At 35.3% G+C, this 12,967-nt stretch overlaps 1 protein-coding gene across 1 annotated transcript in view; it reads right to left on the bottom strand.

The window, feature by feature from the left end:
• The window catches only part of RTRAF (RNA transcription, translation and transport factor), a 44,122-nt gene extending 31,859 nt beyond the window's left edge, over positions 1-12,263 (bottom strand). The window contains exons 1-3 of the mRNA XM_072629713.1: positions 11,984-12,263; positions 11,647-11,771; positions 7,622-7,721 (exon numbers count right to left, since the gene is read on the bottom strand). Coding sequence (XP_072485814.1) covers positions 7,622-7,721; positions 11,647-11,771; positions 11,984-12,044 — 286 coding nt within the window. The 5' untranslated portion in view covers positions 12,045-12,263. The remainder of the gene's footprint in view (positions 1-7,621; positions 7,722-11,646; positions 11,772-11,983) is intronic.
• Between the last annotated feature and the right edge of the window lie 704 nt (positions 12,264-12,967).

Here is a 12,967-nt window from a genome sequence, read left to right on the forward strand (position 1 = left end):
GTTGAACAGTATTATGCACTGTTATGTTCTTCTGACTGTGACAGCCACAATGCACGAATTGATTCCAGGTGTCTGGAAACTGTGAACATTTTTTAAATTATATGCACTTTTGAAACATACTACATCACGCCAAAATTACCTTTTCTGAATAGCAGAGTAACTGTCCAAAGGCAATGTTTTGTTGAAATTGTCTGCAAAAAGTGCATTACCTACTTTTAAAAAAATATTACTAAATATATTTATATATATTAATTTAATTATATACATTAATTATCAATCAATTAATAGATTATTAAATTAAATGATTAATAAAATTGCTTATGTAATACTTTATTAATTGATTGGTTAATTAAATATATTAAACTACATTTAAAATATATATTAAGGCCATAAATTTCACAAATAAATTCAATTTGTAAAAGAGACTTCCTTCCAAATTTTAGAAACATTTAATACAGAATTAAATAAAATTACATTCATTTTCTTTCACTAAAATTTTACTTGAAAAGTTGTCTCTTTTCTAAAACTCTGTCAAAACCTCTCAGTAATTCACAAACACAATAATTTATGCCGCCCTAAACATTAGATGGTTTAGAACTACACATTAGGATTTTAGAAAAGGAATGTTTATTAAACGTAAGATTCTAAAATATGCCATCACTGAATACTACACAAACTACAGTGTTCATGAATAGATGATTTCTAAGAAGGAAAAAATGTGTTGAAATATAATTTTAAATTTCTAATAAAATTATTTTTAAGCCATCAACCTTCCCAAGGAAATGAAAAAAAATATTTGCCTCTCACTGCCTGGTATGTGTCTTAAGAAATGGCTATGCAAATCAAACATCACTACATTGCAGACTACGGTTAATAACATAAACAACAAATTAATTAAACCATTCATGTTGCAAAAAATTTGAACCAGATTGTTGCTATTCTAACTGACATAATATACAAAATCAAAGTCTAGGTTAGGCGTGGATAAAGCACTGGGCCTCGAATCAGAAAGACCTAAGTTCAAATTCAGCCTTAGACACTTACTAGCTGTATGACCTTGGTCAAATCACTTTATTGCTGTCTGCTTCAGTTTCCTCAGTTGTAAAATGGGGATATCAATAGTTCCTACCTCACAGGGCTGTTGTAAAGATCAAATGAGTTAATATCTGTACAATGCTTGACACATTCTTAATAAGTGCTTATTCCCGTCTCTCCTTCCCCTTTCATTTAAGAAAGTAATTTGCTTTTTTCCTTGCACAACTTTCCCCTTTACATTATTTGAAAATCATGCAGTATCTGTTACCACTAATAATAATTTAAACTGATTTTTTAAAATTAAGCTAGATTTTTGCCACTAATTCACTTGTTACAAAAAGTTATCCATCAAAAAAATAAAATATTAGCAAATAGGCTAAAGCAACATATTTGAAAGATAATATATACAACAAGGTGACACAGGGGATATAGAGCTGGATCTGAAGTCAAGAAGACGAGTTCAAATCTGGCCTCATACTTAATAATTCTGTGACTTTGGGCAACAAATTCTCTGTTGGCTTAGTTTCCTCCTAAACTGTAAAAGGGGGATGATGATAATATCATCTACTTCCCAGGGCCACTGTGAGGACCAAGTGAGATAATATTTTTAAAGTGCTTGGCATATTGCCTGGCGTATAGTAGGAGTTACATAGAAACGCTTGTTATCATCATCATCATTGTTAATATTATTCCCAAGTAAACTACATTAATGGAAAAATTGTAGAGGATTCCCATACCTCTCCCTTTCCCCATTCTTCTGGACTTTTTTTCTTGTCTAAACCGTCTCAATTGCCAACCTCATCAGCTCTCACAAATTAATTATCTTCTCTATGCAAAAGACTCTCACATCCTATCAGGTGCCCAAATGAAAATCAGGCTTTACCATCTGCCATTATGTCCTCTGGACTACCAAACCAGTTTCTTATCTGCCCTGTCAGAGCACCACCTTCCTCCCTCCCTCCCTTACCTGTGTAGCTGATACACATTAAGGACCTTTGGCCTTTGTCATCCACTTTGCCACTGCATCATAAACCTTTTGCAGCTGAACCCTCCTATGTGTTCTTTCCCCCAATCAGACTGTAAGCTTCTTGACAAGATTACCTAGCTTTTCCTTCTGTACTCCAGCACTTAGCACAATGCTTGACATATACCAAGATTTTTTTAAATGATTTTCATTCATTCATTCATTCATTCATTCATTCATTCATCTAGCCCTAAATTCTCCCCCGAGATCCAGTTCCACATGAATCACTTGTTGGATATTTAAAATTGTATGTCTTAACATACATCTTAAAAACTGAAGTTCATTATCCTATTCAAAACCTACTCCTCAACCTCCCTATTTCTATTAAGGGCAGTACCATCCTTCTAGTCTCCAGGTTCACAAGGAATCTTGAAGTTACTCTATATTCTACTATCACACTACCCTTTATATCCACTTAATTGCCACATCTTCCCATTTCTCCATCTATCCTTTTCTCCATTCACAGTTACCATTTAGTTCAAGCCCTCATCAGCTCTAGCTTAGATTATTAAAACAGCTTTCTGATTGATCTCTCTTGTTCAAGTCTCTATTTTAATCCATCTTCCACCACATGTCATATGCCCAAGTCACTATGGCTTGGAATAGGGGGGAGAGAAGGGAAGGGACTAAAGGACTGCTAGATGCTGGCAGGTTACTATTATACCTGGAGACTCTCAATATCTCCAAACATTTCTGGCATATTGAGTGGATCTACTATGACAAATTTAGGGGAGGTCACAGACAACAGTCAACTAAGGATGGGAAGGTACAGATGGACTGAAATTTGCATTACTGGAGGGAATTTCCAAATCAATGACATCACAAATCCATTTGTGTAAAAGTAAGGAAACATGGTAAGATGGAAATAGCACTTTTAAGTTAAAGGAAACATCATAAACATTTCATTTTTTGAATTAACCTTCATGAATCAATTTGGCCAATGGAGGAAATCCCATTCAGACACTTTCCCCACTGACTGACTAGAACCAAGAGCTAGGAGTTCACTCCAGTGATGGACCAGGGTTTCCCTACTAAGGATTTTCCATACAATGTAGCAGGTATTATTTTAACTAAAAGATAACATACATTTGGGTACTGCTACAACCTCTAGTAAAGATATTAAGAATTTAGCTCTACAATAGCATCACAAAGTCACTCTGCCAGAGACAGATCAGTGTGAAAACTTGTTCCTGAAATCCAATTAATCTAAAAACTGACTATTCTTCCAAAAATAGCATATTATAGTCAAATCTTATTACAGGAATTCCAGCTAAGGAACTTCATTCAAGAAAGCATCAGCTCAGACACAAAAGCAAGGTATCGGATGGCAAAGGCCAGAGGTCCTTAATGTGTTATCAGCTGCACAGGTAAGGGAGGGAGGGAAGAAGGTGGTGCTCTGAGAGGGTAGATAAAAATCTATCTGGTTTGGTAGTCTAAAGGGTATAACACCACATTTCTCACTTGGCTGCATACCTTGTGATTTCTCTGACTTTTCTCCATACCACCAGAAAACTCATTGGAAAGGCCTTATCATACTATAAGATGATAAGTCTTGGAACTTCACCTCATCACTACCCTCTGTCTCTCCAGTTACATGGTGAGGACAAGAATGTCAAACCTCCATTTAAAGAGAAATCTCAGCTCAGACATCTCATTTCTCATCTGGCTGCACTACCTTCAGCCTTTTCTTACTGCCTTTCCACCATGCCCTAGCAATGAGACTCTTTTTTCATAGTTGTATCCCCAATGCTTAGCACAGTGTCTGCCACATATCAGGTGCTTAATAAATGCTTATTAATTACTGATCATAAGTATCCTTGTTGCACAACTATAGTTCCTAATAAATGCTAGGAGGAGTGGCTTGATGCAATGAGACACTTTAAAAATAATTATAGTAATAAATTATGTCATTAATAACATAAATCATTAATAATAATAATTACTTTGTCCTATCATGGCAAGAATACATAGCCAGGATAAGAACAGGGGCATTTATCTTCAATTTTGATAGAATTAGTTTCCCTTACTTGCTCATAGAAACATATCTAATTTGCAGATCATCAGGATATGGTGATTCACATGGTTTTAGGCACGCATCAAGTCATTGTTATATCTTAGACTCTACTTGTCTGGGTTTTTATATGCCCCTCTATAACCAAGGTAGCTAAGAGGTGTAGTGGATAAAGTGCTGGGACTACAGTCAGGAAGGTTCACCTTCATGGTTCAAATCTGACCTCAGACACTTTCTAGCTATGTGACTCTGGGCAAGTCACTTAACTCTTTCCTTTAGTTTCCTGGTCTGCAAAATGAGCTGGGGAAGGAAATGACAAACCACTCCTGTACTTTTGCCAAGAAAACTCCAAATGGGGTCACACAGAAAACAAAAGAACAACAACAAATATAACCAAGAAATTTCATCAAGAAAGCCAGGGAAAATCAGATGCTAGTGCAGTTTTGTCAGTTTTGTAAAGCTTCACCATGTTGTGGGTGAGAAGAAAGCTGTGTTGGAAAAATGCTGGTTGTATCACACAGAGCCACTCTTAACTTTTGATATCAGAAATCTAAATAAGAGCTAAGCAATCAAGACCACACAGATTTGAAGTCAAAAGAAATATAAATACTTATTAGTTGTATGACTTTGAAAAAGTCAAAACTGTCAGAGTATTAGTTCCTTTGTTTGTATAGTGATATTAATGTTTGTATTATATACTTTATAAAACTATGAGGAAAGTGCCTTACAAACTGTAAAGAGCTATAAAACCATGATTTGTTATCACAAAGTTTCTCTCCATGTAAGAGTTGGGGGAAGGGGGTGGAGGATGGGGATGGTGTTATTTGTACCTTAAATTATCCAGGAATATTTCAGACACAATCTATTTATTTAATCTTGCAGACGTAATAACATATTCTCATGGCCATATAAGTAACACAGGGGGAAAAACCAATCAACTAGATGAAAGTAATATCATCATGTTTATAGAGTTTGATGACTTACAAAGCACTTTCCTCACAACACTATGAATCAGATGATACAAGTATTATCCCCAGATGATGAAAATGGATTTAACTGACTTGTCATGGTCACAAAGTATCTGAGGTACTCAGGTCTCCTGGTTCAAAGTCCAGAGTTCTTTTCTTATGATCCTCAGGACCATGTAAATTGCAAAGCAATGTACCAAGTATAAAATATTTTCAGTCATCCACACAATCATTCCACTTCCTGTTGAGACCAGACCTTTAATTTTCACTGGCAGAAGGAATATCAAGGTGGGGAAAACTTCCTAAGTCAATGTAACATTTCTATGCCATAGAGTTTACTAGAGTACCAACAGATTAATTGTCTTTCACATAGGCAGAACTTGAACTAGATGGTCATGCCTGACTTTAAAGACAGCTTTCTAACCACTGTGCATGTGGCTTCTCTCTCCACCTCAGGTATTCCAGACAAACCATATTAAGTCACCATGACATGAACATGTCACACAACCTGGTTTCTCCTCATCTATCTTTAGGTATGTTATTAAATATTAAGGAAATGGTATTATAGTGTCCTAGTGACTGGGTCCTAATCTGAAGTCATTGGTACTACCTGAATAGAAAAACTGTCAGTACTTGAATCTGAAGAGACAATGTCCTGTTCTGAAATCCTTTTGTTTCATCTTTGTCAAAGGTCTAACCAGTTTCTAAATGGAATCTAAGTCAGATTTCAGGAAGGAACCTTGAACTTCCTGAATACAAATTAGAGTGGCTACCAAACTCAGATTAATAAAATTAAGAGAAGTAGCTCTTTCTCCATCCTTGACCAGAATGAATGGTATGGGAAAGTGGTTGATACATTAAATTACTATTATTCTGTCTAAGTTCTAACTTAAACAATGTACCCTTGTTTAATCTTCAGTGTGGAATATTGCCTTTGTTTCATGATTAGTATAAAATGAGTCTGGGAAAATTCAACAAGTAAAATCTTCTTTCATTTCTCTCTAAAAAGATCAATGCTTAAAATTTAATTAGCAATTTTGTTAAGAAATCTGAAAAGCTTCTACCACAAATGAAGAGTGCTAAGTTTTCTTCAATAACCTTCATCTTCTGAAATGCTATGAGGCCCAATTCCCTTCATTCCCTTTAATACCTTTCATGAAGCTTTCACTGACTCCATAGTAGAAAACGACATCTTCCTTCTTAGAATTCTCACAACTCTTATGATTTTGTTTGTTTTGCCACGAACTTTAGCAAATTACCTAATCTCAAAGGAACTATAAAATACCATATTTTCCTTTGTATTATTGTTACTTGCAAACAAGTCTCATTGCCCTTAAATTATTTTAGTTTATATAAGCTCTCTGGTGTCAGGAATCATGTATTATTCATCTTTGAATGTTACTCATTGCCTATCAATGTTTTCAAATTTGTTGAGATGAACTCAGATTTAAATATATGTGATGATATCAATCTGAAGTTCCTTTCAAGATGTATATTGCAAACCAACCTACCTAGCTCATTTGACTCTTATCCATGGCCTCACATCATTCCACCAGGGTATCTGCCTATGCTACAGGCCTTTCACAATTTTTCCTGACATCAAAAGGGTATCAGTAGAACACTCTGGATACTTTGCCTTAATCATATGACCAGTTCTTCTCTTTCTACTATACATTTTCTTGATGATATTTTTATTCTACTTTTGAATGAACTAGAAGTTCAAACAACTAAACTACAGGTTTGGTTTTGATGTTGAAATGTTCTTCCACTATTCATTTATCTTTTAACCTATAAGGTATAATAGTGTACTGACACAGGATCACAACTTTAGAGCTGGATAGTCATATAGAGATTAATCTAACCACATTTAACAGATAAGAGGTGGCTCGGTGGATAGAGCACTAGACCTGGAGTTGGGAAGGTCAGAGTTCAAATCCTGTTTCAGATAATTGCTATGTGTGTGACCCTGAGCAGTTCATTTAAATGCTGTCTGCCTCAGTTTCCTTATCTATAAAATGAAGATAATAATAATACCTACCTCATAGTGCTGTTGCGAGGATCAAAAGATAACATTTATAAAATGCTTAGCATAGTGCCTGGCACATAGTAGGTGCTTATAAATGCTTGTTCCCTTCCTTCCTTTCTCCCTCATTTGACAGATGATAAACTAAGACCCAGAAGGGCTAACTTGCCCAAGGTCATCAAGAGTACTAAGTAAAGTAGGAGGGTTTCAAACCTAGGTTTGAAAATCCAGTATTCTTTCCATTCTGATAGACCAAAGTGCTCTAGAAAATCTAAGGACCAACAAAATAATTATGAGCAATGTGCTTTCAACTTCTTTTGCTAATGGTGCTCTTTTAAATAAGATTTTATTCTTCTGTTAGAAAACCATAACTTCTCAGTGAGATCAAAGAAAAGAAGAAATAAAAACTTTTCTAAACAGACCTAAAAATGGAAAGGGAACTGGCAGCTTTTAAAAAAGGATTCAAATAAAAAAGTTAAATTATTTTTAAAGACTCCCATATCAAGCCTTTTCATAATCAATCACTGAATATGTAATTAAAGCACAGGTAAAAATCATACCGTTATCTCCATATTCTAGTCTAACAGCTAAACCAAGGAGCCAATCAATAGTTTCTTGTCGCTCTTGAATCTTGAAAGGGCAGTTAACATCTTTCAGATACTGTGAAAGAGAAGAAAAAAATCTGCTTCATTATCACCAGTTAAATAGCAACAATCAGTCAAGAATCAGAAATAAGCCATAGTATCTATATTTAGGTAAACAATTATATATTGATTGGGCCATCTAGGACACAATGTGCCTTATATGTCTAAATCTTCAAACAATGAGTGATTAAAAAATATCACTTCTATATAATTTAGACATCCAAGTTAAGTATTGTTCTTCACTGTAGCTCCTTCGTGATTCATTCATTCATTCATTCAACATCCATTTAAGCATTTACTACATGTCAGGTAACACACTAGGTGCTGGGAAAACAAAGTCAAAAACTAACTAGTCCTTGACATGCAGAAGGTTACATTCTATCAGAAGAAACCTGAATATAAAAAGGAAATGGGAAACATAAATACAAAAAGGAAATAGAAAGTAATTTATGGGTAGTATACAGCAAAACAAGCTGGAGAAGTTGAGGACAGGGCTCTCATAGGAGATGGTAAAGTGAAAGACTAACAGGTACAGAATTTGGGCAATTTAAAAGATGGTAATGCCCCTAACAATAATAAAGAAATTATAAAGAGGAAAGGATTTAGGATGGAAAGATAACAAGTTGTTTTTAATATCCTGAAATTTAAAATTATGGAACGTCCCTTTGGAAATGTTTAATATATAAGTTGCCGGTGTAGAACTGGAATTCAAAAGGGAAACAGGCTAGATATATAGATCTGGGATTCATCCATATAGAGATGATAGATGAACCTCAGAAACTTTTGATGTCACTAACAATCATTTCCACTGCTCAAAATATTGTTGAAATACAGATTTTAGACCTATTTTCAAGTCATTTTATGAAACCTAAAAGAAAGTTAGCCTCTATTTCATAGTCACATCTTGTTTCAAACCTAAAATGAGATAACCCATCTTGATTATTCATTTATCAATGAATATTCAATTTATGAGTTTTCAAAGACTAAAATTCATTTTCAAAAGGATTGAACAACTGAAAATATTCAAAAGCATTTGCTGAGAATTTCAAATTCCCAGGTTCAAAGGATTTAATGTGGCATAGTGGAGAGAATTCTAGAATTAGAGTTAAAAAGACCTGAATTCAAACTCTGCCTCAGATACTTAACTAGTTGTGCTACCAAGGACATATCCCATCAGGCTCAATTACCCCACATGGGGAGAATAATAAAACCTACCCTATAAAGTTGCTACAAGGATTAAATGACACATAGTTTTGCAGCAATATGCAAATGTTACCTATTACTATTATCAAATCCAACTAAATTATTTTATAGATGAGGAAATTTGAGGGCCAGAATACATAGGCATCTTGCCCAAGTAACACAGCAAGTTAAACAACAAAATCAGAATTCAAACACAGGAAACACATGAAAAACTAGACAAAAGAGATTATCTAAGGGGAAGAGGGTAATAGACAATGTCAAAGGATGCGAAGAGGTCAAGAAGGATGAGAACTGAGAAAAGGCCAATAGATTTGGCAATTAAACTTCTTCATATTCCTGAGAACAGGCGTTGGCTTTGGGAGAGAGGGGGTTGGTTGTTGTTCCATTATCAGAACAAATTCAAGTAAAAATAAATGAGTATTTAAAAAACAGGACAAGAATTTGTAGAAGAAGTTGGGGATGTTTAATCTGGAGAAGAGAAGGCTAATGGGGGATACAATAGCAGTATTCAAGTATGTGAAGGCCTATCATCTGGAAGAGGGATAAGACTTGTTCTATTTAGCCTCAGACGCCAGAACTAGAAGAAATGAGGGGAAGTTTTAAAGGGGCAAGTTTAAAATGGGATGTCAGGAAAAATTTCCTCTAACAATTAGAACTATCAAAAGCAGAATAGGTTCTCCATCACAGTAAATCTAGGTGACCACTTTATTACAACCAGTTTATGTTTTAGTAGCTACTCTTTTTCTGGGTAGTTATGAATAGATGATCTTTGAAGTTCCTTTTAACTATGTAATTTTGTGATTCTATGTGAGAATCCCACTGTTCTGAGGACAGATGGCTAATATTCAGCTGTGCTCTCTTACCAAGCTCTTTCTAATTATCAGTGCATATGGTTTTATACCACTGCTAGAGATACAGTATATAAATATGGAACAGAATAAAGTTATCTGGCCTCCACACAGTTAATTAGCCCATGATGATCAAAGAAATCTGATACGATCAGATGATAGTCAAAGATTTTTTTTTAAAATGTACAATTAAGATGGCATATAAATAAATATAATATTTATAATATTTACCAACATATTGGAACAGGTTGTTCTCCTATGAAATTGTAACTATTAATGAAAAATTACAAAAATTTAGAATATTTTAACATCCTCTTCAGCACTAAATTCTATTATCATAAAGGTGATTTAAAATGTTCATTGCTGTATTTAGTAAACAAAATCCTATGCTTAGGCTAAATCATTGTTATTTTTATCAGTCATTCCAAACAGCTTCTATAATAGGCATCACTAATTATCAATAGTCACCAATTAGTGAAGGATGGGTTCATCTTGGGTAAAAATGTTATATAGTTAGAAAGATCAAGGAGAGATTTGCAAATGGGAAAAAAAATTCACAAATATTGACTGCTAAATAAAAATCACATGAGCCTCTTAAACCAATAGCCAAAAAAGTACGATAGATCAGAAATGAGATAATTCATTGGGGAACAGGGAATCAACGAGGTGGAATACAAACACCATGCAACAGTGGATGGGGGTCTAGCCTTAGGGTATTACCCAAGAAATATACTAGCTAGGAAAACACAGGTACATCACCTAACCTCTCAGTGTCCCAAGAAACTCTCTAAAACTACAAGCAATAGCCAAACCTGAATTGGTGGAAAATGTTCCACATTAGTAATTACTCACATAAATAAAAATGACAGGGTCACACTCAATTTGTCTGCTAAAAAAAAAAAAAAGAGGGACAAGGGAAGTATAGATGGAAGATATTTATTTATTAAGTGAAAAATGCAGGGGGAGGGGGAGAGAGAGAAGGATGAGTTTCTTTTCCTTTACAAAATGTAACCAATAAGATGAGGCTAAGCAACATCAAGGAATAATTATAAGCATGGTTTTTTAGATGTACATTATGCCACAGGGCTAGTGTCTTATATATACATAAAAGACATTCTGAGACTGGAAATCACCCTCCTATAACCTGCCACTCCATAAAATGGCCATGTCTCCTGCTATTTTAGAAGAAAACAGTGAGAACCATATTCATAATAGCATGAATGTGGGTCAGTTCAATTACTACTAGATAGGGACAAAAACTATAGCATTAAGCTTCACAATTTGAGGGTTCTCAAAAAAAGATGAAGCAAATGGTTCTCAAAAAACCTCTAATGACATTAATACATATAATTTTTTTTTAAATCTTCTGATGTTTTTTAATACAAGATTTTCTTTCTTTTTTCAGTTTCTGAAAGCCTCTACAAACATAAACATATAAAACATAATAAAACTGTCTTGTTTACATGCTCTTCACATTAAAACATTACCAATTAGTTTTCATTTTTGGTTTCCTCTAGAAAATTAGGTTGCTTAGTTGAATAGATCCTGTTTCGATGGCTTAACTTCACTGTATTTACCTAAATATATACAACAAAAACTAAGAGGGCTGAAATTTTTAGTAATATTAGTATAGCATAACTGAATTCCTGTGGGTTTCCTTAATCACTATCACCTACTTCAATATTCTTGATCTTTTTTCAAATAAAATGTTTCTCAACTTTCTCATCTCTAAAATAAGAAGGTTGTACTAAATGGTATCCAAAGGTTTTCCAGCTCTAAATCTGTGATCTTTCTGTTTCCGTTCTAAAACTGAATATCTACCATTATTCCTAATTTGAAATTAAATTTTATTTCTAAAAATGTTTACCTCTTGACCCAGCGATTCATTACCTTTTCAAAGAACTTCGGCCATTCGTTATTGTGGATGTTTCTCAAATTTCCTCTGTCTTCGATCTTGTAGTGTCTAATCTTTTGATCTTCAAGCCAAACAATAAAGTTTCTAAATTCTGTTTCATCTGTAGGAAAACGTGTAGACAAATCAGAATACAAGATTTTAGTTGAGTCAAAATAAAGAGGGAGAACATGGGAAGGAGGGCCTAAGAAGAGAGGCAGCGGCCGAAAGGTGCTGCGTACAGGCAGAGAAGGTCGGGCACCGCCGAGGAGGAGTGACGCACTCCGCGGCCCAGCTCCAGCAAGGCCTGCCCCGGGCCCCGGCCGCCGGTCTCACCTTTGCAGTTGAAGCCCGCAGGGTTGTGATAGTCGAGGGCCGTCAGCTTGCGGCGGAACATGGTACGGGCTCCTAGCTCAGTCGCCGAGGCACGAGAGGCGCAGGATGCCCCGGTGGCAGCATAAAAAAAAAAACCGCAGAAGCGAGGAGGCAAAGGAGAAGCTTCCTCCCCGAAGTCCGAGTGACAAGCTCCCTGGCGAATCCCCAACTCTAACTCCCAGCAGTCTGCGGGAATTCACCAATCACGGAGCAGCCTGAGAAGGCGGGGCTAGGAGTGAGTGACGTCACATTCAATAAACTTTATTGTCAATGACTGAAATGAACAATAAACAAAGAGGCGGGGTCTGGAAATTCTTATGTACCTTTCTCCAAAAAGAAGAAACCAACGAATTGGGCGTGAAACTAGGAGAAAACTAGGAAAACAATACATGCGTACAAAAAATAGAAATTTGTAAAGGAGAGATTTCGCTGCTGTTATTTTTCAATCACGTCCGACTCTTTGTGACCCCCTTTGGGGTTGTCTTGGCACATATCCTGGGGTGATTTGCCTTTTCCTTCTCCAGGTCATTTTACAGATGGGGAAACTGAGGCAAACAAGGTTAAGTGACTTGCCCAGGGTCACACAGCTGGTAAGTGTCTGACAGTAGATCTGAAATCAGGAAGGTGAGGCTTCCTTTGCCACCTAACTTGCTAGCTGTCCAAGAAGAGATTAACAAAATAGAAACCACAAAAAATAATTAATAAAATTAAACGCTGGATTCTTTGAAAAAGCTAATAAAATACGTAAATCATTAGCTAATTTTAAAGAAAGTTTTGTGAATGATTTTTATGAAAGAAAACATACAAATTACCAATATGAAAAATGAAAATGGAAAATTCACAACAAATAAATAAGAGAAAGGAAATAACCAGAAACTAGTGAGCAAAATTATATACCGAGAAAACTGACAAATGAAATGGATAAATAGATACAAAAGTACACAG

Source organism: Notamacropus eugenii, chromosome 1, assembly GCF_028372415.1.
Source record: "Notamacropus eugenii isolate mMacEug1 chromosome 1, mMacEug1.pri_v2, whole genome shotgun sequence".
Lineage (NCBI taxonomy): Eukaryota > Metazoa > Chordata > Mammalia > Diprotodontia > Macropodidae > Notamacropus > Notamacropus eugenii.